Raw genomic sequence first — 21734 nt, 5'->3', positions numbered from 1 at the left:
CATTGGTAGGTTTTGCTGGCTCACCCCTGAAATCAGATGCAATACTATTACGGTAATTTAATTGAACTCACTCCACAGAACAATGTTAAATTTAAGCTGAAACATGTCCAAAAACCTAATATGATTCTTCTGTCCAGTTGCATCTTCATCTCTGTGGGAAGAAACTACTGATCTATGATGTTTTTTCCTATAAATTAGAGTTCACAGCTCCTGCCTTCTTTCTTTTGGTCTTCCTCGTGAATTTGGTTACCATCTGTTTGGATGATGTTTTTGCATATAGTTAAGTTGATTTTGAGAGTCTTGAAGTTCAAGATTACCTCTGTTTCAATTGCTTTCTAGAACCTACTCCATTTTCTATATGATAAATTTCAAGGCTCCAGACTCAAGCGTGGTTTAGGAAAGTGGTATATTACGTTCTTGTAATCTAAGCCCCATGTTAGCTACAACACAATTACCAATAACCATGCCCTGTGTTCCCTGACTTCAGAAAATCTTCCTAAGGATTTTACATAAAATTCTTCACTTCATCCCGTGTGTTATCTTAGCAAACAGATTTAGGGTCTATCAGAGATCACTGGACTGTGGACAAAGCCCAGTGTCATTGTCCTTCTTAAGAGCTTCCTCAAGTCGTCACTGTGTTCTGCTTAGTGAGTAGCCTTTCACCTCGCTCAGACCAGAAATGAGCAAGAAGGAGGGGTTTCCATCCTCCCTGAATACAGAAGCCTTCAGGAGCCCACAGTTCCACTTTTACAGCAACTACTGGCATGTCCAGTCCCCAGAGTATCAAATTAGAGCAGAGATCCCCTGCTTTTGTAGAATAAATGTGAACATGTATCCCTAAATCTCCGGGGAGCCAGCCAGGCCTTCCTGCTGGGCAGCAAGATACCACATAAGAAGAGACCTTCATGAGAGAAACCATACTTTAAGGAATTCTCAGACCTGGAAGAATGTCTTCAAATATGAAAAGGGGTGTTGTTTTAATCAATAAAAGGATGTTTGTGAATTGGGTTTGTACAGTTCATGGAAGAAAAGAATTTTTAAACAAATATTTACAAATGCTTCCAAGATATGCAAATTAAAAGTGTTTTTTAATTGGGCATGATGCCCAAATAGCAATGCCTTCTTTCAAATAAGAAAGCCTGTGTGCATGAATAGGATTATGATAAAACTAACTTGATTTAGATTTATATAAGCCTTTTGAAAATGATTTGGCACTGTGCATAAGCAACAGATGGCAAGTTGCGGAAGGCATGAGGTATTTGGCCAGAATGTAGCAGGAAATAAACTGGAGGCTGCACGCTCCCAAGGAGACTTTTATTTGTATGCTGACTACACTCTTGCAGGGGAGACCAAGAGCCTACTGTTAGGAAAGTTTGGCTACTGTGCATCCAAAGATAAGGGAACTTTAAAACTCAACAATCCAGGCTGTGTCCTCAGTTTGGTAAGTAAGGAGACTAAGAGCTGGAAAAACTGAAAATCACATCCCTAAGATTCAAGTAGGAATTACCGGCCAGACTGGACTCTTTTAAGTTCTAGGGCCTCCTGTTTTTCTTTCTAATATTGGAGAATTAGTGGAAAGTTTCAGCAGTATTGGCAAATGTAGAATTCTAATGGTCCTATATTAATTTCCGGTATTAAATCATTAGAAAGGTGAAAATTAGCTTTCAAATAAGCTCTTAAAGTTGATGAGCCCTTTCCTTCATGTGAGTTGCCTACCTGGTAGAAATAGCGGGGTAACCTGCACAGTCGTAGTAAAGAAAGGGCTAAGCTTGAGACGTACTGTTCATGTATATATATATATATATATATATATATATATATATATATATATATATATGTATATACATACATACACATACACACACACACACACACACACTGGAAGTCCTTGTTAAAGCCAGTGTTGCTCAGTGCAACTGTTCATTGCGATTCCTTACCACTGCAGCTAGGCCTGTGAACACCACATGGAACCAGTGTTTCTTAAAGGAAGTGAGCGTTCTTCAGAATATTTTCACACCCACATTTCAGTGTGGGTAAAGCCAAACAATTGCAGAGGTTTAGAGAAACATGAGCGGTGGGTGGATTAGAAGATTAAATTAGCTGAGCTGTTTTGCACAAGTTGAAGGAAGAAGACGTTAGAATTAGTAAAACTGGTTTACAGTTAGAAGCATTTTATTCCACCCCAGAGAACACAAAGGAATAGATTTTTATAAAACTAGCTTGCATCAGTTTTAATGTCATCCTCCCTCCTAATAAAGAAAGGCCTATGTGTTGTGAAAATATCTGTTTTAATATTTGAAGATGTCAAATTGTTAGTCTTTTAAAATCATTTTTTCTCTATCAGGAAACAACTTTACATAATTCTCATGACTTGATAATCTCCAGATTCATTAATTTTCCTCAAAAATGACATAATTTGATTCTTTATGTTCGAGCCTAACAATTCTTTAAAATCAGTTAGCTCAAAAAAAAAATGAACTCTAGCAACTAAGCAGGTGGATCTGTTGAGTGGGGTTGCCATGGGCTTTCTGATGAAAACAAGTAAGTAACTGGCTTGGACTTTATCATGGTGATTTCTGAGTGTGAGAGTTCCACAGCCAGTTCATCTAAGGATGTTTACCATTTTGCTTGTGGTGGAAGAGAACATGCAAATCCCTCCCCTGAGGTCTGGGAGTCTGCTGAGTTGCTTAGGTTTAACAAGAAGGGCAGAGCGGGTGGAAGAGAGTGAGAAATGGAAAGGACCTGTGAAGGCTGCCGTGGACCCCTCCACACAGCTGCAGAGCAGCAGCTGTCAGCTTAGAAGCAATGGTGATGCCCATGTTTGATCTCAGAGGACCTGGTGGTTATAGAGTTAGGATTGCGAATACAATAGAGATAAGACCGAGGATGAGGTGGAGATAGGATGGAGGTTGTGCTAGTAAAGGCTCCAGGCCTTCAATTGCCCTTCATAGTTTTCTGTCTGGTAATGCCTGAGCAGCAAGATCACAGTGAGGAAGATTTGTTCCTATTAAACAGAGATTCACATCCTTATCTAGTAAAGGAATGTGGCTCAGAGTCTTGTGGGTTGTGCCATCCAGGGCCATCTGAAACTTGGGTAGAGTAGGGATTATCTGATGGGACTAGGGAACAGAATAAGAGGTGACAGTGAATGGTTTTTGTTCATTCTGGACACAGGATAAAAAGCTTCCTCAAAGTCCAGAACTGTTCAACTCTTCCTTCCAGCCTTTTTGGAGTTATTCTTTATTTTGTGGTTTCTATGTAATTTTTCCAGTGGTTTCTTTGAGTTTGCCAGATGAGTAACTGGAATGTTATGCCTAGTGTTAGATGTTTGCTTCAAAGAGATTAAGACACAAGAAGAACCCAGGTGGGTGCTAGACCAAGGTGGGCTTTGTCTAAAATTCTGCCCCTTTATCAAGTCACACTCGTATTCTCACATAAAACGAACGAGAAAATGGTGATTTTAAATTTGGGGGGAAAAAAAATCAGTCCTGTGACTCAGATTTCCCTGTCCTGGGGCTTGTTGTCTTTTCATCTCTCTCCATGAACCAGAATTCTGTTTGTAGCTGGGGGAGCCATCGCTGAAACAAATGTCAGGCTCCCCGGGTGGCCAGGGGCCATTTATGGAATTAGAGAGAAGTGGTACAGAACATTGAGAAGGAGCAGTGAAGACCATTGAGAAAGGAGAGTGGGGGGGGCAGTAGAGACCATTGGGGAAGGAGCAGTGGAGATCATTGAGAAAAGAGATTAGAAACCACTGGGGAAGGAGCAGTGGAGGCCATTGGGGAAGGAGAAGTACAGACCACTGGGGAAGGAACACCAGCTCATTACAGGGACCCAGGAAAATAGACACAATGCAATACGGCCTGCTGTCTCACACATTAGTTAAAGATGAGTGGTTCTTGACCACACTGTACTTTCAAAACCAGTCTTAGGTTCTCATATCCCCTAAGCTATTTACTGGTACAAGTAAAACATAATGTAGGACTTTAGCTAAACAGAATGTGCTTTACTCTTTAAGCTTCCTGTGAATTAAAACAGGGCTGTTCTTGGCACTATGGCGGTGGGACTTGAAAGTTCTCTTTCTGTTCTTACAGAGTACAGTACGATCCATAGCCCTTCAACACCCATTAAAGATTCGGATTCTGATCGACTGCGTCGAGGGTCAGATGGGAAGTCACGTGGCCGAGGCAGGAGAAACAATAACCCCTCACCTCCCCCGGATTCTGATCTTGAGGTATGTCATTGCCCATACTCAAATGAGGAGCGAGGTGACATATAGCTCATTAATGGGTCAACAGAGTTGGCCTGTGAACATCAACAAACAGCCCAACACTTTGGTCATTGCTTGTTCATATTAACAAAGTGAAACAATTTTTTTCTCTCTTTCTTATTACCTGCCTAGCATTCCTAGTTTTCCTAGTTTATACAACAATTTGCTAGTGGCTATTTCTGTTGTTGTTCTGCAATACAAGGGGCGGAACACAAAATCCCAAACAACCTGCATAAGTGCTATACCATTGAGCGTCTTCCTGGCCTTATGTAATTGTTTATTCCTGTATTTTCTTTCATAGTGTCTATAGAATACAACATCTCTTTCTTTCTCAAGAAATAGAGTAGCCAGATGTGGGCACATACACCCATATTATCAGCACATGGGTGATCGAGGTAGAAGAATCAAAAGTTCAAAACTGTTCTTGTTTCATGGTGAATCTGAGGCTGGCCTCGGCTATGTGGCATTCTGTCTCACAGAGAGCAAAATACAGCCTAAACAAACTTTGCAGTTTTGCTTGCACAAAACTGTACCGTACTACTGTGCATAACTCCCATTTCAATTCAGTGCCATCCTAAAAAAAAAAAAAAAAAAAAAGAAACAAAACAAAAAAAAAACAACTTAGGAAGTTCCACTTTGAAACTAAAGACACATCTGTGTACATTGAGAAAGGGAAGTCTGGAATGTTCTAAACTGAAAGGGTAATCAGCTACTGAGACATGTTTTGGTGCAGTTAAAAAGCAAGAGGATTAAGCAAGAGCCGACAGGGTGGCAGATTACATTGCCTTGAAGCCATTGCAATTAGGTTTCTCCTTTTTGCCAAAGTAAAAATATGATGGTGGAAAACTTGATTATTTTGGCCGAAAAGATGAACATTTTCCAGCAGTGTCTATGTACATGAATGTGTGCTGGCGTGAGGAGGCACAGAAGGAGAGAAGCAAGCTGCGGAGATGTGTAGTATCTCAAAGAACTGTTTGAAATGAACTCCAAATCCAGTTCAAAACACCTGTCCCCAGTTTCTAAGGGTGTGTGTGATGTGGCTGCTTAATTTTGGAAACTGAAAACACCCGATGAAAATATGCAGTTGCCCCTCAGTGTCCGCAGGGTACAGGCTCAAGGACTCTCTTGTTGATACCCAAGTCCACGGGTGCAAGTCCCCCATATTGCAACACGCTCTTCATGCATACCCTATGCAGTCTCCCTGCTGTTTCTCATACATTTTGAGAGCTGAAGCCGAGGCCTGATGCATGCTAGGCAAGCTCTCTACCACTGAGCAGTATCTCAAGTTCCACTGTAGTTTAAACCATGTCTAGACTGCTTATAATACCAATAAAATGTAAATTAAATATAGATGGCTTTATCTTGGACCATTTATGAATACCAAGTATAAACATGTTCAGTTTGGATACAGTTCGTTTTTCTAAGTATCTCCTTTGCTGGATGCAGAATTCATATATGCTGAGAGTCAGCCGCACAGCCTGTCCTGACAACTGCCTAGCCACTAACATAAAGTGAATGAACTAAGTAAAACTTCAACTTATGTGTGAAACGTTTAATATTTAACTCGATTAGAGTAAACTGCAAGAGTTCATTTTAATTCTTCTCATCTTCTGAGGTAAGGTCTCCTTGGAATGGCTTTCAATTTCAGAGCCTTCCCTCAAAACTTAAAAGCAGACTAGTTTCAACTCATTGCTCATCTCCTGGGAACTGAGTGGAGCTATAACTACAGGATAGGAGGCGTTCTATCTCTTTGTATGTTTATACTGATTTTATGAAAACACTTGTCCTCTTGTGTCTCATTCGAGATGAGGCCTGAAAACCTGGGTGATACCCTCAAGAAGAGTGGTGTTTGAAAAAAAACTTAAGTTCTGATTTTTCATTTTTATGTCATTTAAAAATGCCAGTGCCATGTCCAAACTAACTGACAGCCGTTCCCAAGCGGAGCGAAGGTGCACTGACTCCATTCTTCCTTTTAGAGAGTGTTCATCTGGGACTTGGATGAGACCATCATTGTTTTCCATTCCTTGCTCACGGGCTCCTACGCCAACCGATACGGGAGGGTGAGTACAGCCAGCGCCAGCTTTGGGTTGCTGGGGTGCAAACCTGCTAGCATTTACTTGGTAACTTTTTTCCAGCGGATGGCATTTACATTTAAGATGCAAAAAGTAGCATGATTTATCAGTGTGGCCAAATACACACAAAACACAAAACACATAATAGGGGGAGGGGGGAAGAATGATTCTTTTTAAGTCTTAAAAAGGCGGCAGATTCCATCAGGTTCATGCTTAGTTCAGGTTTTTCCAGTGACAAAAGTGATGGGATGATATTGAAAATATGTAACAGGATAAGAACTTTTGATTGGGCTTTTTCTGCTGGCCCTCTCCTTTATTCTTGAAACATTGAGTAGGGCAAGTGTCGCTTGCTGTTGTCTGCAATGATTAGCAGGGTTGGTATTTTGCTTTTAAAACATCTACTACAGATACTTTTATGTGACTTTTTGCTGTCGGGGCTAAATTAATGGAAATAGTATGTGATAGTAAGCTCCTGAATGGCAGTAGTGCTATATACATGTATTAGAGTTGTTTAATGTACATAGGATGATGTTTCTTTTGGTGAGTTGGTAAAGAATAATATCACAGATTACCTCGTATTAGTGAACTGGTTCTTGGGTTTCCTAAAACCTTAGAAATTGCTTGCAGTATGTTGCTTGTTGGTTTTAAAAGACTTTACCCATGCACAACGATGATATTTGAACTGGACATAGGTATCTTTTTCTTAATTTTTTTATTTATTTATTCATTTATTTATAAAAAATTTCCACTTCCACCCCTCCTCCCAATACCCTCCCACTCCCCCCACTTCCTCCCCTTCGGTCCTTGGAACTACGAAGAATTTGGATTCCAAGAAAATAAATTCAAAAATTAATGAAACAAGAGAATTATCAACATCAACACTGACACTGTAAAAGGAATTAAGCTTTCATTATAAATATAGCCACATGTCCATTTTTCAGCAAATACTTATATCAATAAATATACATATAATACCTGATATTGCTTAAGTCTGGCGGTGAAATTGTACCTTAAGCGTCATAGTCCAAGTTCCCTAACTGTTAACTATAGATCTAATCACAAAAAGTCCTGGAGTGCTTGGGCATACACGTGTGCACACACATTCTTCTAAGATCTGGACATCCCATCATTTGAGTTCATAATCAGTGACAGATATGAAGCACCAAGTATCCTGTCTTAGTGTTAAATAAGTTCTCTATGAGAAGACATTGAAAATTATGTCAAAGAATCCATCAGTTCAAATTTTTAAAGCCTCTACTAGGCAGTGAACACATGGGAAGGATTCAGTAAATTCTAGCAGCGTTATTGTTGGTGGTGTTTATTTTTGTATTAGTATTATGATTATATCAGTCTCTAGTTTTAAAAAAAATTCTACTACATAAAAGCTAATTATAACCTCCAAGTAGTTAGTAGGGCCTTGACGATCATCTGAACTGAGCCATAGGATGCTCCGATACTTTACTCCTAACGAAGAAAGCTGGTGGTTTCTGGAACCCATGGAGAAGGGTTGGGGTAAGCAGCTGTTCCCATGGGCAGCATTTGGAAACCACACATCAAAGCACAAGCCTTTAGAAGTTGCCACTAAGGGCCACACTGATGCCGGAGAAACTGACCACTATTCTCAGAGCCACCAACAGGACCAACTTAGAAGAAGGCAACTGGCAGAGAAAGCCAGTGTTCTGGGAGAACAGGGCAGAACTGGGGTACCATCTTTAACATAAACATTGCAAAGCTTAGGACCAGAAGTACCTCAGACCCCAGACCCTTGTCTGATTTCCTCCCGATCATTTTTACAGCATCTTCTTTGTGCTAGATGCTAGGACCAGCCTGCTGTCCTAGCCTGGAGACAGAGATACTGCTAAGGCTCTTGAGAAGCAACCAGAGCTGTGTAAGAGAACTTACTTCATAGTACCCGTATTAGGGGGCATTAGAATTGGGTCAAAGTTGTTCTCACATTAGATAATCAATCCTTGAAAAAACTATGAGGCTTATTCAGAATTCTTCCAAACAACGAGGATAACCAAGCAGCCTGAAATGTCTTTCTCCCTTTTTGTTCCCCAGAGTCTGAAGGTAGCTTAGTGGCAATATGCCTCTTTTTAGAGCGCAGATTTACTTATGTTCTTGACCATTGTCAGGGAAGTATGTGGCTCCGCCTTCCTCTACAGGCATAGAAAGAAATGAATGCCTGACAATGTGGTAGCTGTCCTGTCTCTATGGCAACCAGATACTTGAGAAGTAGCTTAGTCACAGTAGCTTAGGCAACTCAATGAGCGAGTCATTTAGTAAGGGGATACAGGATCTGGTAGATATACTGCAAAATTAGGGCATGTTATAGCAATATATAATCCCCTCCAAAGGACTGAGAATATCCCACCTTCTGTGTAATTCTAGCTGTGGGAAGAAGGCATTCTGGGTATTATACGGAAGTGCTGTTTTGTAACAAAGGTGGTGGGCCAAAAAAAAAAAACCTAGCTAAGGCTGAGGAAAGAAAGAACATTATAGCAGGATGTAGAGTCTGCGGGTGTTAGCGTCATTAGGGTGTTTCTAGTAATCTTTATTATAGCTGCCTTTGTTTAATGCATTTTAAAAATCTGTTTCCAAACTATATCCAAATTCCTGGATTTCACTAAAGAAAAATGAGATCTTTTCCCCCATAGAATGTTCTCCTTAAAACAGACAATGTAATTCAATTTTCAGTATTGAATTATAAACCCCAAACTTAACAATATTCAACTTACTGTTATGTCAATGACTCAAGCAGGGTCCTTGCTCATGAAAAATTTCTGGAAGTATCTTTACCCAAGTGCCTGATCCCTTCTATGCTTCCTTTTCCTTGTTACTTAGTAGCCCTCTATCCTGGAATTTTGACTCATGTGGATATGAAGAGTATTATTACAACTCATTCATTGCTTAATGAAAAAAAAAACAACAACAAAGCATAAACAATTAACGTAGGAGAAGATGGCAGAAAACTTAGCGGGTTTAACTCTGAGCCCTGTTCAAACTTTGAACTGTCTGATACTCATTGAGTTCAACAATGATCATGAAGCTCCCTTCCTAGGCTATGAGGCTGTTTTGCTTGCTTTTCTTGTTTGTGTGTTTGTTAGCTTAATTTCATTGTTGTTGTTTGCAATAGAGTCTTATGTACCCTGGTTGACCTGACACTATGAATCCAAGGGGGTACCTTGAACACCTTGATCTTCTTGCTCCCACCTCTCAGTGCTTGTTACCAGGGATAATTTATAGATTAGGAATTGATAGGATTTTGGGATCATACACAGAAATATTTAAAACAGAATATTGTATCTGGCTTAAGTTATTTAATAAGTACATATATTTGAATGTAAATGAGATTTTATTGTCAAAAAACAATACAGCAACTACAACAATAGCAGCAAACCCTTTGGCTTAACTGTCAGAAAAAACAAAATAGCTTCGTTGACCAGTTTGAGGAGACAATGCTAAACTCCCAAGAGGGTCTGGTTACTGACAAGTGTTATCTCTACTTTGGAGTTAGAGCAGAGCCATGACCATGTCATAACTACTGTACTCTGCCCTGATACTGCCAGGGATGGTATAGAAACAACCATGGCCATGCTCCAAGGAAGCCAGACCTGTTCATTCACAATCTGAATTTCATGCAATTACCGTGTCTCACAGGTTTTCAACATCTAGATCAGAGCCTTTCAGACCCTACTCTGTAGGTCAAATATATTCTACTTTGAAAACTCTTTAAGTCAAGAGGCTTATTTCATTTTTGTAAAATATTATTTTTAAAATTAAAAACTTTAAAATGTGTCAGAGGTGATATAATCCTAAAATATTTATTTTCTGCCCCTAAAGAGAAAAGTGGCCCCCACTTTACCCTCTGATCTGAACTTGGGACTGATTCCTCTTCATTATGCCTTTGGGGTACGGGGATCATGGCAGCACTGTGGCTGACAGTGCAATCAAACCATGTGAGCACCAGCTATATGAATTTGGGGTCCCGGGGATGGTCAGGCTAGCAAATTCATTAGAGAAGATGCAATGTCATTTAACAAATAGGCTTACTATGTAATGGCACAGACACAATTCAATCCTTGTCTCTGAACCATGGTCTTATGTTGCCCAGGCTGGCCTCATACTCACTGTGTCATTGAAGATGACCTTAAACCTCTGAACCGTCTGCCTCCCCCTTCTGAGTTGTGAGAACCGGTTTTGGGCAATGATGGAGACCCAACCCATGGCCTCCAATATTCTTATCAAGAATCCTAGCAACTGTGTCCCATCCCAGCTCTGTGATATATCTTAGTTAGCACACTGTTGAGTGTATATTCCGGGCTTTGTTTAAGGGTTGGGATGCAGAGTTCAGTGTATAGAGATTTCTGGGATTGTGGTCGTCAGCAATCAGTCAACAGGGAGGTAAAGAGGAGCTGTGTGAGTGACACACTGTAGACAGGGCTAGAGCGGCCTCAGCTCTGCCGTGATGGCTCTCACTGCACACAGAAGGAAAAAGACCATGCGCTTAGTGACTGGGTAGCAGTCGCAATGGTAATTCTTAACTCTGACCAATGAGTAAGCCTAAAAATCATTTCCACATCCCATGGGGACTCTAGTCCCACTAGCAGAGAGCACCAGCTCTCTATCTGGGGAGCTGGAAGGAGATGAATACCTCATAGGAAGATGTTTTGCTTTTATTTTTTTATTTGTGCGTTAATGGGAAATTGGGTTAAAATGAGAAGATATCGCCTGGTTCCAAATACAACCTCTGGATGCTGTGTGGTGACATAGAATATAAAAACCTCAACATACATGAATGAAAAACATCACTTCCTTGAACATTGAAGACATGCCCAGCTGAATGAGCCTCCTCTTCCATTGTCTTCAGCCTTGTCCTGAAACCACTCTCTTTCCCTTTATCTACCAGCAATTTCCTCGGAACTCAGAACTATAGGCAAAACTAATGTAGACAGGGACTCACGAACTGGCTGGCATCATCAGTATATATAGCCTTGCTTTTATTGTTAAATACTGTGAAATGGAAGGCAACTAGTGAGCAGAAGTCCTACAACTTCCCCACCATTGTCCACTTCTGCCAGCACCAGCCACCTCCCTTTCCCTGAAGCTTTTCAAAACACCTTGGATCAAAACACCTTGGATCCAACACCTTGGATCTCAGTCACTCTGCCCCCTTAACCATCCCATCTGAAATAAGAAAGCGATCCTGGAGATCGCTGAAGAGCAATGCAAAACTTCCAGAAATGTACTAATGGGCACCTCATGTCTGAGATCTTATTTCTTTTTTAGGGGTCCAGTGGATGGGATGGATGGACTTATATATTTTATTAGAACAGCAAAAGTATATAGAGAAAAGAAAGTACACCTATAAATCATGGAGAATCAGCCCTGGGCAAAGTGAACAGCAGAAAATATGTCGATATGATCATGAAACTGGTACAACTTCATCCAGCTTCTTTCATATTTCTTATCCAGTTGCTTTCTTCATTTATCAATGAAGAAATTTGGCAGGGGAAAATTACCCATCTAGGGAAGTACATCTATTACCAGGCAATACCAGGAATATAAGTCTTTAAATTGGCCCGTTGCCATCAAAGATGAGCTGTGAGTATAATTTAGTGCCAGGATCTTACACTATGAGCACAGAGATACCATGAGCAATATTGCACACTGTACTGATACGATGAAAATGTACAACTGAGATTAATGCAAAAAAAAATCATTGTGCACCTGCTTAGGGTAGGAAGGAATTAAGATCTAAACAGTGGCTGTTTAGTGGCTGTAACACTAGAAAGGAGAATTAGATAGAAGAGTGTTCACAAATGAGATCTTGATAGGTCCTTTGATTGGATTTAGTGGTGAGTCTTGCCCTTGGCATCTCGTGGGCCTGACTATGGAGGCCAATTGGCTAGGTTCACACCAGTGTTCTTCTTTTCCCTTCCTCTTTATACCATGTCTTGGCAATTTTCCCATGTTTGGGATTCAGTAGATTTTCTCCACAACTGAAATTAATCTTTGCAAAGGTGAAGGTCTTTCTCTTAATTCTCTAGTAGGGTATTATTTCCATGATGCTGAAAGGACATATTTTAAGTAAGGAGAAAATGAACACAGACTGGGGCCAGCTAAAATCAGGAAAACGACCTGATTAGCAACACCATGGGGTTAGATCTTCTGTGTTCAACTCAATCAAGCAATATTTCAACCATGATTTGATTTTCAAAAGTGTACAACCTCTCATGGATTATTTCCTAATGGACGACAGAACTACATCCAACACTCCCAACATAGCCGTTCACCCTAGCTGCCTGATGAGAGGGTCTTCCTACTCCAGAAAAAGCCATCACTCCCTGGGTACCTCTCAGGTAGAAAGAGAGACTTCAGTGGGGACTTGAGTCTTAGAAATAGCACATCCGACTTGAATAACACTTTTATAGTGTTTTGTAAGTGAAATAGCATTTCACAACATCCCTCTCTCTTCTCAGATAAGTGAGCAATTTGCAAAGCTTATCCCCAATCTCTGCCCCCTGAACAACTCGCATGGAGCCTTAAAACAAACTGCTTCTGAAGGAAAGTGCCCATTCCTGTTCTTCAGCCTCTTTTTCTTCCAAAACAAAAGCGCCTGAATAGAGAGAATTTTTAAATGACAGCCAGGCCCTGTTTGTGGATGTAATATAAGCATTCTAAATAAGGGATTGTTTAAGGGGCTTAAACAAATTTTTCTCTTTCATTTGATTGATATTCCCCAAAGATCTGAGCTTGATTTGAACATACTTAGCAAGATTTTCACATTGAGCAATAAATCCTCATAAACCCGCTCGCATTGTTTGCCTCATGCCTCACTGGGCCCATCAGTAATTGCTGCCTACACAGCTTTGCTGCCCACATAAAGCCAGTACAGATAGTGTTTAATAGCCTAAGACTCACTTGCATGAATTCAAGATATGAGCACATGTCCAGAGGACCCGCTTGGAGTCTCTGCAGGAGTTCAACTGTCTTAGAAAAGCTCTTTTTAACCTACGATGAATAAATAGCAAATTAAAAAACAAACTAAAAATGAGTTTTGGATGAATCTACTGAGATAGTTGGCTTTATTTATTAAATCAATCCTAAAAAATCTTGGAGTGTTTCTTTTAAAATGCAGTTCCATATAAAGATTGTTTGCCAGAGAAATATCTAAATTTAAGCTTTGTAAACAAAGGAGAAAAGGTATTTTGCTTCCATCCACAGAAACTTTAGGATCTCATCTGTAAAAGCCAAAAAGCAAAACAGAGTTTCCTTCAAGTTTCTGTCTTTGGTTGAGTCTCGAGGGGCAGCAAGCACTGAGCCAAGAGTTGATTTTTTTTTTTTGAGAAAATGAATAATAATTTTCTGAAACAGACTCAGTTTGGTGGGGGTTTGTGTTTACCACTGAAAATGGAGTGTCATGTCGCCTGAAGCTGACTGGTGAGGAGCATTACATTCTTTTTGCCTTGGCTGTTTGTGACCGCTGTGTTCAGTGTGCAGCTTTCTTGTCTCCAGCAGCAGAAAGGACATGGTTTTGTGGGTTATTTACTGCACTGTGCCTGGTGAATGTGCTTTCCCTGTGCTGGGCAGGTAGACAGCTCCAGCAGTGAGCACCCAAAGTAATCAGACTAGTGGAAAAGAGAGCCAGGAAGGGAGTGGGCTCTCCAGAGGTGTTCTGATTGCCCTACAGTGTGCTGGGTGAACTGTGATCTGGCAGGAGGGTCCAGTTGGCTCTGGAGAGAACTCAAGGTCTTGGAAATGAAGCTGTTCAATTGGTAGAAGTAGGTTTCCTCGTGCAAGACTGTCAGTCAGACAAAGTGTGTGGCTGCTCTGTGGTTTCTCTAAAAAGCCCTGACATCTGCTTTCTGATCATGTCACCAAGCTGTGCTCCATCTAGAGTGACCAAGCACCCTCTGTGACATCATGGCTCAGCTGTTCAGTCAGCACGATTAGAGAACTCCTGCCGCCAGCTCTTTGCCTTGGTGTGTGAAAGCTAATCGTATGGCCGTGACGTAAAACAGTGTAACTTGCTGATGAAGTCAAGATAACGGGGGATGAGGAGCTAGCATCTTCAAAGAGTGCTTATTGACATGATAGTTAAGTACAAATACTATGTGCAAACACTGGAATTTCAGTAAAGACATAACTACAGCCACGATCATAAAAATGGGCAAAACTATAAGGATAGAAGCAGGGACTCAGACTTAGTCATTGGAGTCAAGCAAGTCCAAGGAACCACGAACCTAACTCTACCCCAGAACTCCAGGAGTATTTGAGGTTTCATTACTGTGTGCTATTCATTGCTAATCTCCTATTGAAACTACCTAAACTTTAAGACTCCAGCGAAAGAATTTGTCTGGCTAGAAATAGTGGCTGTACTCAATATTTAGCCCTATATCATAGAGTAGCTTGAGTATGGTTAGTAATCAGTAAAACATCCATGAGGTATATCAGAAAATTGTACTGCGTAGACGTGGCTTGCTCAGGGACATAGACAGAATCTTCAGGGCTATAGCCACTCTGGTATCCAGCACACACACCTCCCCATGCCACCATTTTAAACAAACCTAGTCTGAGCTACTGGCCTGTGCAGTTAGAGGCACATAGCCACAGTTTTTTGCCCTCAAGGAGCTTCTTAGAGAGGTTGCTGAGGGATGGGTAAAGCTTTAACAGTCTGTCAGTGGTGCGAGATGGAAGCAGTGTCGCCTGCATCACTAAGAGGGGCTGCACGGAATCCGCAGGACTAACAATGGCGAAAGGCATGCATCCTGTGTCCCTGTGTTAGTCGTGAAAAGCTCTTCCTAGAAGCTGCAAATGTTTGCTCAGTGATAAATCCCTAGTACTGGAGGGCAAATGATGGCTCTGGTATTGGCACACTGGGGAAACACTCAGAATCTTTGGAATCTTTGCATAAAAAAACAAACAAACAAACAACCCACTAAATGCCAGAGGTCCTAGCATAGCTCTCTAGTGTTACTGTGATTCCTAAGACACTAATATTTATCCTCTGCCTCTGGTAGCCTTGCAGCGTGATACCAGCATCACAAATGAGTGAGATGAAGGAGATGCGGCTTGAGTTCAGACCTAGACATTCCTCTGTTTTCAGGGAAGCACACTGTAGGGATGTCACAGGCAGAGCAGACTTAGCTCCCGGGTTGTTCTAAGCCTCTACCTTCTGGGTATAGGGTACTCACGTCTGAGCATGCTGTTTTTCATGTGGGCTTTTTAAGTCTTTGTAAAATGTTTTAGATGCAATTACACATTTTTAAAAGTCTTTTCAAACCAAAGGAAAATCAATAGTGTCCGACATTCTGGATGTTGCAGTTCTTAGAATTAAAGGCATTTTTCTAGACATCGTGGGTATTAACCTGTTACCAGGTATAAGAATTCTATGTTTCTTTCTCTCATTTCATGGATTGCCTTTTCAATTCAGTTGATGGTGCCATTGGATGCATAGAAGGTTTTAATTTTAAGAATGCCAACTCTGTCTGTTTTCTTCTGTTGCCTGTTTGATCTCACATTAAGAAATCATTGCCATATTCAGCAACTCTAAGACTTTCTTCTGAATGACTTAGAATTTAGCTCTTATGTTTAGGTCTTTGATTTATTTTGAGTTAGAGACTGTGTGTGTGTTAAGGTCAAGACCCACCTGTGTTCTTTTGCACGTGACTATCCATGCATAGAAAAGATTACCGAATGGACTTAACACCCCTGTCACAAGTAAGTTCACTATATATGCAGGTATTTATTTCTGGTCTTTTCTATTCTGCCAGTATTAAATTCTACTTACTTAGAAAATACATTGCTTTCTTTACTGTGGCTTTACAGTAAATTTTAAAATTTAAAAGTGTAAGGTTCCTAACTTTGTTCTTATTTTTAAGATTTTTTTTTTTGACTACTTGAGTTCCTTTCCTTAAGGGTCCTTGTACATTTAAGGGTAGTTTGTTTTTTATTTCTACAAAAATAATTATTGATAGGAAGTACACTCACTTTACAGTAACATCTTGATATTGATCTTATATCTATGAACATGGGATATCTTTCTATGTATTTCTTTATTTTTACTTAATTTTTTCTTAATATTAATAATTTTCAGTTTATGCTCTACAAGTGTTGAGTGTTTTTTCTCTTGGTTTCTTCATAGCTACTTGCTTACTTTTATAGTAGTCACTGTAAATGAAATTGTTTTCTTAACTTCTGTCCCACATTGATTGTTAGTGTTAGAAACATGGCTGATTTTCCTGTAAGTTGTGAATCTTGAAACTATACTGACTTTTACTATTTATTGCGTTTTTCAGGCAGCTTGGGCTATTCTGCCTATTTAACCAAGTCACTGAAAACAGGTCTTTGTACTTCTTTCTTTACAGTTTTGGTGTTTGTCATTTGCCCTTGTTGAATCACTCTGCCCAGGCCTTCCACTACTGTGTTACATGGGTGTGGTCAATACGGTGTCCTTGGCTTCATGTTGATCCTAGAGTGTTCCTAGACATTAACCATTGAGTGTAGTATCAGTTATGAACATGAGGTGTGTTACCACTAGGTTCTGGTCATTCTCTTCCGCCCTTAGTTTGGACAGTCTTTGTTCAATGTTTTTATTTATTTATTTCTACAGTTTATTCAGTTCCTCTTGTTTTGCAATCTGTGTGTTCTTATTAAATCCTTTTTTAAATTTTTTTCTTTCTAAAATCATGATTGCTTCTGTTGAAGTAACCCGATCAGCTGTCTTCTAAGCTTATGATTTCTTGATTGCATTTCTGTGGGATATGTTCCTCACCCCATGCATTTCTACAAACTGCTAGCTAGAACTAGAAGCTTAGTCAGATTTGACTTATTGCATTTTTCCTATCCTCTTTCCCCTTCCCTCACTCCCTCCCTCCTCCCTTCTTTCATTTTGTTTCTTTCTTCTTTCTTTAGGATTTCAGTCCCATTGGTTTGGGTTTATCTCTTTCGGAAAAAAAAAATGCACATGTCTGGTTGTTGTGTTGAGGTCAATTTTTGGTTTGGACAATCTCTCCCAACAGTACATCAGTCCATTATAGGATGTTATCTCTCTCTCTCTCTCTCTCTCTCTTCAAGACAGGGTTTCTCTGTAGCATTGGAGCCTATCCTGGAACTAGATCTTGTAGACCAGGCTGCCTTCAAACTCACAGAGTTCTGCTTGCTTCTGCCTCCCGAGTGCTGGGAGGCATGAGCCACCACTACTTGACTTTTAATAGCCCCATATAATAACTGGCCACTCTTATGGACTCATAGGTGCCATATTACTTTATGTCTTTCCAATGATAATAATTTACTAGCAATTGTGCCTAATCTTTAAGTATGCTTGATACCTGGTATATCCTCAGGAAGTTCTAATCCATGATCTATAGAAGCTGAGCCTGACCCCAGGCATTTCTCTGGAGGTAGTTTCTTTACAAGTCTCAATATGAGACCAAGTGTCCAACAAAGATATAAGTGCATTTATATGCTAATCCTTATCATGAAGAGACTGTTCACACTAGGGGAGATCATTAATGTTTCTGGGAGAGTTGGGGAATGGGATAACCTTATCTGTGCTCAGTTGGCTGCAGCAACTAGAATTGCTGTTTGTGGGGTGGATACATATGCTTTGTGTTTTTGAATAATTGTCCAAAGATGTTAAACTCTTACTCTTTTTTTTTTTTTGATTTTTGAGACAGGGTTTCTCTGTAGTTTTTGGTGCCTGTCCTGGAACTAACTCTTGTAGACCAGGCTGGCCTCGAACTCACAGAGATCCGCCTGCCTCTGCCTCCCGAGTGCTGGGATTAAAGGTGTGTGCCACCACCGCCCGGCTGTAACTCTTACTCTTTGATGAAGTGGCCCAATCCAAATCGCATGTGCTTTCTATTGATTATCAGGACAGTAGATTCTTGATACAAATGCCATGGGGTGACTCTAGAAGATTCCATTTCTTACTCTCGTTATTTTTGTGCATATTTTGGTATTATGTTGCTATTCATTTTGTTGTTGTTGTTGTTGTTGTTATTATTAGTTTTTCGAGACAAGGTTTCTCTGAAGCTTTGGAACTTGTCCTGGAACTTGCTTTTGTAGACCAGGCTGGCCTCAAACTCACAGAGATCCGCCTGCCTCTGCCTCCCAAGTGCTGAGAATAAAGGCGTGTGCCGCCACCACCCAGATTATGTTGGAATTCTTAAAGAGACTCTACAGACTTATATTTTGATCCTACCACCAATAGGACTTCTAGAATCATGCATTACTAACAATCTACAAAGAAAGAATTGTTTTGAAACTGTTCAAAAATTTTTAAGATTTCTACATTGAAAGTCCCTCAGTAAGTATTGTTGTAGTCATATGCCACTACCAGCCATTTGTTAATGAGCCTAGGGAGAAGTGGAGTCAACTAAGAGTTATATAAAACTACTACAGAAGAACCATGCTACTTGGCTATGCAAGCAAACTTTTCATTGTTGTTACTTTCTTCTAAAATTGATTTTTCTAAGTCAGCATATGCTGAGTTAGATATTCTTGTGATATTTTCAAGCAAATGTGTTGTGATTACCTTCCCACTACATCCCCTCATTACCCCTGCTCCTTCCATAGCACCCACCCCCAAATACTTTTCCCCTTTTGCTTCCCATGTATCCTTTTGCCCACCGCCACTCTCTATTACCTAATATTACCATCTCTTAATCTCTTTCAAGAACTGTTTTTAGACTTGTATCAACATGTATGTATATACTTCTTGTTTTTGTTTTTTTTTTTGATGAATTCTTCTAGATTTCATTGGCACAACTTTTCCCCCAAAGTTCTTAGATCTTCAGGGTATTGAACACCATTGCCAAAATCCTGGAATTATGTCATCTTTATGCTGATTAAAAAAAAACACTGGAATGCCCTCAAGTTTGCCTGGCATATTTCGGGAGAACCCACGGCAGTTTTACCTAAGAGTAGTTATGCAAAATGTTCTCAGTTTAGCTTCCACCAAAACCAGCATTCTGTTGAGTAGGCTCTTAAAAACATCATAGTCTCAGAAAAATTGAAAAGTTGTGTAGAAAATTTGTAGAAAGTGCCTTGGTATAATAACTACAATGAAATTGAACTCATGATTCGCTAAACATTAACATTAGCACTGGTGGGTGACCATGTTTCTCAGTTTTCGATCACGGTAACAAGGCTTGTGGTTTTGGAAGCAGTTACCCAAGAATGATTAGCATGGTTGTTTTGGATAGGGCAATGCATCATGGCAGGAAAATTTGATAAAGCTAAGCCAGTCTTTATATGGTTGAGAAACTAAAGAAAGGATCATACTATCTACTTTGAGTACATGGCCAACATGACTTGAAGACCTCCGAGTAAGATCAACCTCACAAAGGTTCTACCATCTCTCTTCCACCATACGATCACTATGGATCAAGATGTTATAGGACCTTAAAGAGCTCTCAAGATCCAAACTATAGACATTATTTCTTATATCTAGTGAAATTTAGAGGATGACTTTCCTAGGACAGCTATTACTTCTAAAAAACCTGGACTTCACATTCAGATTGAATGTAAAATATTGATGTATCTCTTGTAGCCAGGGCCTGGTGTCCAGGGTTGGACTACCACACAGCTCTGGCTATTAATATTAGTGGTAGAAATAACAGTGGTAGTAGGAGTGGCCTCAGTTGCTTACATTTTGGCAGATAGTGGTCTAGAACTTCACTTGTATTTCCAAATTTAATTGGCAAATAAAATGGTTTGACTCCCATATTACTGCAGAGCCAAACGGGGGGAAAACAAATAGGGATGCTGAATCAAGCCTGGGGGACATGTTCAGGATAGTCGTGAGCACAGAGGCTAGTCAAAATACAAAATATAATAATGTGTGAGAACTCTGGGGACAGATCCTTGATGGCAGGCAGATTCTTTGCCTCTGTCATATGATCAAAATGTTCAGCAAGTCCACTTGCGTTACTATTATGAGATAATTAGATATATCTAAACACATAGTACATTCAAATTAATATGCTTTTGTGTATTTGAATTTATAGTATTTGAATTGATATATTTACTTTATATTTACAGTAAAGATTAACTATATCCATTATAGCAAATATTTAACCAGAATACAGTAGGTGTTAATCCTCTCTCTAGTTATCTTCTGAAGGAAGTGTTTTGTGAGAGAAGCCACAAACAGAGCACACATTGAAGAAGAAAATAAAAATGAGACATGTATTGATCTTTTGTTTTGAATATAATGTTCGGATATTTGGTAAAAGAAGTGGGAGAAGAGTGACTTAGGAGATTGACCCCAGCAATAGACACAGCTGAAAACATCTATGGCAAGAGGAAAACCACAAAGCAAAGGAGTAGAAAGGGGGAAGAAAGATGGAAAGACAAGGATGAGGTGTCAGGATGCTGTGTTTGGCTTGTTGTAGGGATGGAGAGGCTGTTTACCAAAATGCCACAATTTGAGGACAGTAGGGTGCCACTCTTGCATAAGAGGGATGCATCAGGTTTGGGAGAATATGATGAACTTGACATATGTTTAGTTTCAGATGCTTTATGGTCATCCCAGGGGAAGTAAACAATAGCTGATAGATTTTTGATCCTATAGTCAAGATCTCAAATCTGAGATGGTTGGGGCCAAGAAGGTCTTTGGGTCTCACAGTGACCTAAATTGACTGTAGAATAGATGAGACCAGAGTCCCAAGGATAAGTACCAAATGATGGATGATCAGGTTCTAAGAGGATGCCCAGAAAGGTTGATGGTGTCTTTAACATCAGAAGAGGAGAAATGTCAAGAGAGTAGCCAGTGGTGAGTGCCCATGTTGGTCAAATGAGGCCATGGAAACATTCAGTAATTAATTTTTCTTAGAATGAGATATTACTTTGAAAAGAGGGAAGAGCTCTAACTCTCTCACAAGTGGTGTGAAGGAAAGCAGTGCTTTAGACACACTGAGCAGAGAGTAGACAACAGCAGCGAATGCCCCAGATGGCCACGTGGAGAGATGGAAACATTTGTAAGAAGTTTTCCTTAAAATGAGATATTACTAAATTTTTCATAACTGCAACCCTGGAATCTGTTATTGCAAGAATAGACATATTTCAAGAAACGTGAAATTAAGCCAAAGGCATGGTGATTTCCATGTCTCACTTTTGGTCCAAGAATGTGGACAGTTTGTTTGTTTTGTTTCTCCTTCTGAATTTTCCAAAATAAGTCATCGAGCCAAGACTAACTTATTAAATGTCTCACATTTTATTTACATCAGGCATGTTTGAAAATATAATGGTATTAAAATAACATTTAGTGTGATAGGAAAATAAAATGTGTTATAATTCTGGCTACTCAAATTGTGTAGGCAAACCCATGCAAGCTGTCTGCCCGCCCTTTTGCTAATCTCTCTTGGGCAAAGCCGCTAGTACGA

At 40.0% G+C, this 21734-nt stretch overlaps 1 protein-coding gene across 7 annotated transcripts in view; it reads left to right on the top strand.

Annotated features, from left to right (window-relative positions):
- Positions 1-21734, top strand: part of Eya1 (EYA transcriptional coactivator and phosphatase 1) — a 140844-nt gene that overhangs the window by 73309 nt on the left and 45801 nt on the right. For all 7 annotated transcript variants that reach the window (XM_048420437.3, XM_087897241.1, XM_087897240.1 and 4 more), the window contains 2 exons: positions 4095-4234; positions 6247-6330. In XM_048420437.3, coding sequence (XP_048276394.1) covers positions 4095-4234; positions 6247-6330 — 224 coding nt within the window. The remainder of the gene's footprint in view (positions 1-4094; positions 4235-6246; positions 6331-21734) is intronic.

The sequence above is a fragment of the Myodes glareolus genome, chromosome 16, assembly GCF_982192425.1.
Source record: "Myodes glareolus chromosome 16, mMyoGla1.1, whole genome shotgun sequence".
NCBI lineage: Eukaryota > Metazoa > Chordata > Mammalia > Rodentia > Cricetidae > Myodes > Myodes glareolus.
The sequence above is the reverse complement of the archived record's forward strand: the minus strand, read 5'-3'. Positions and strand labels throughout refer to the sequence as shown.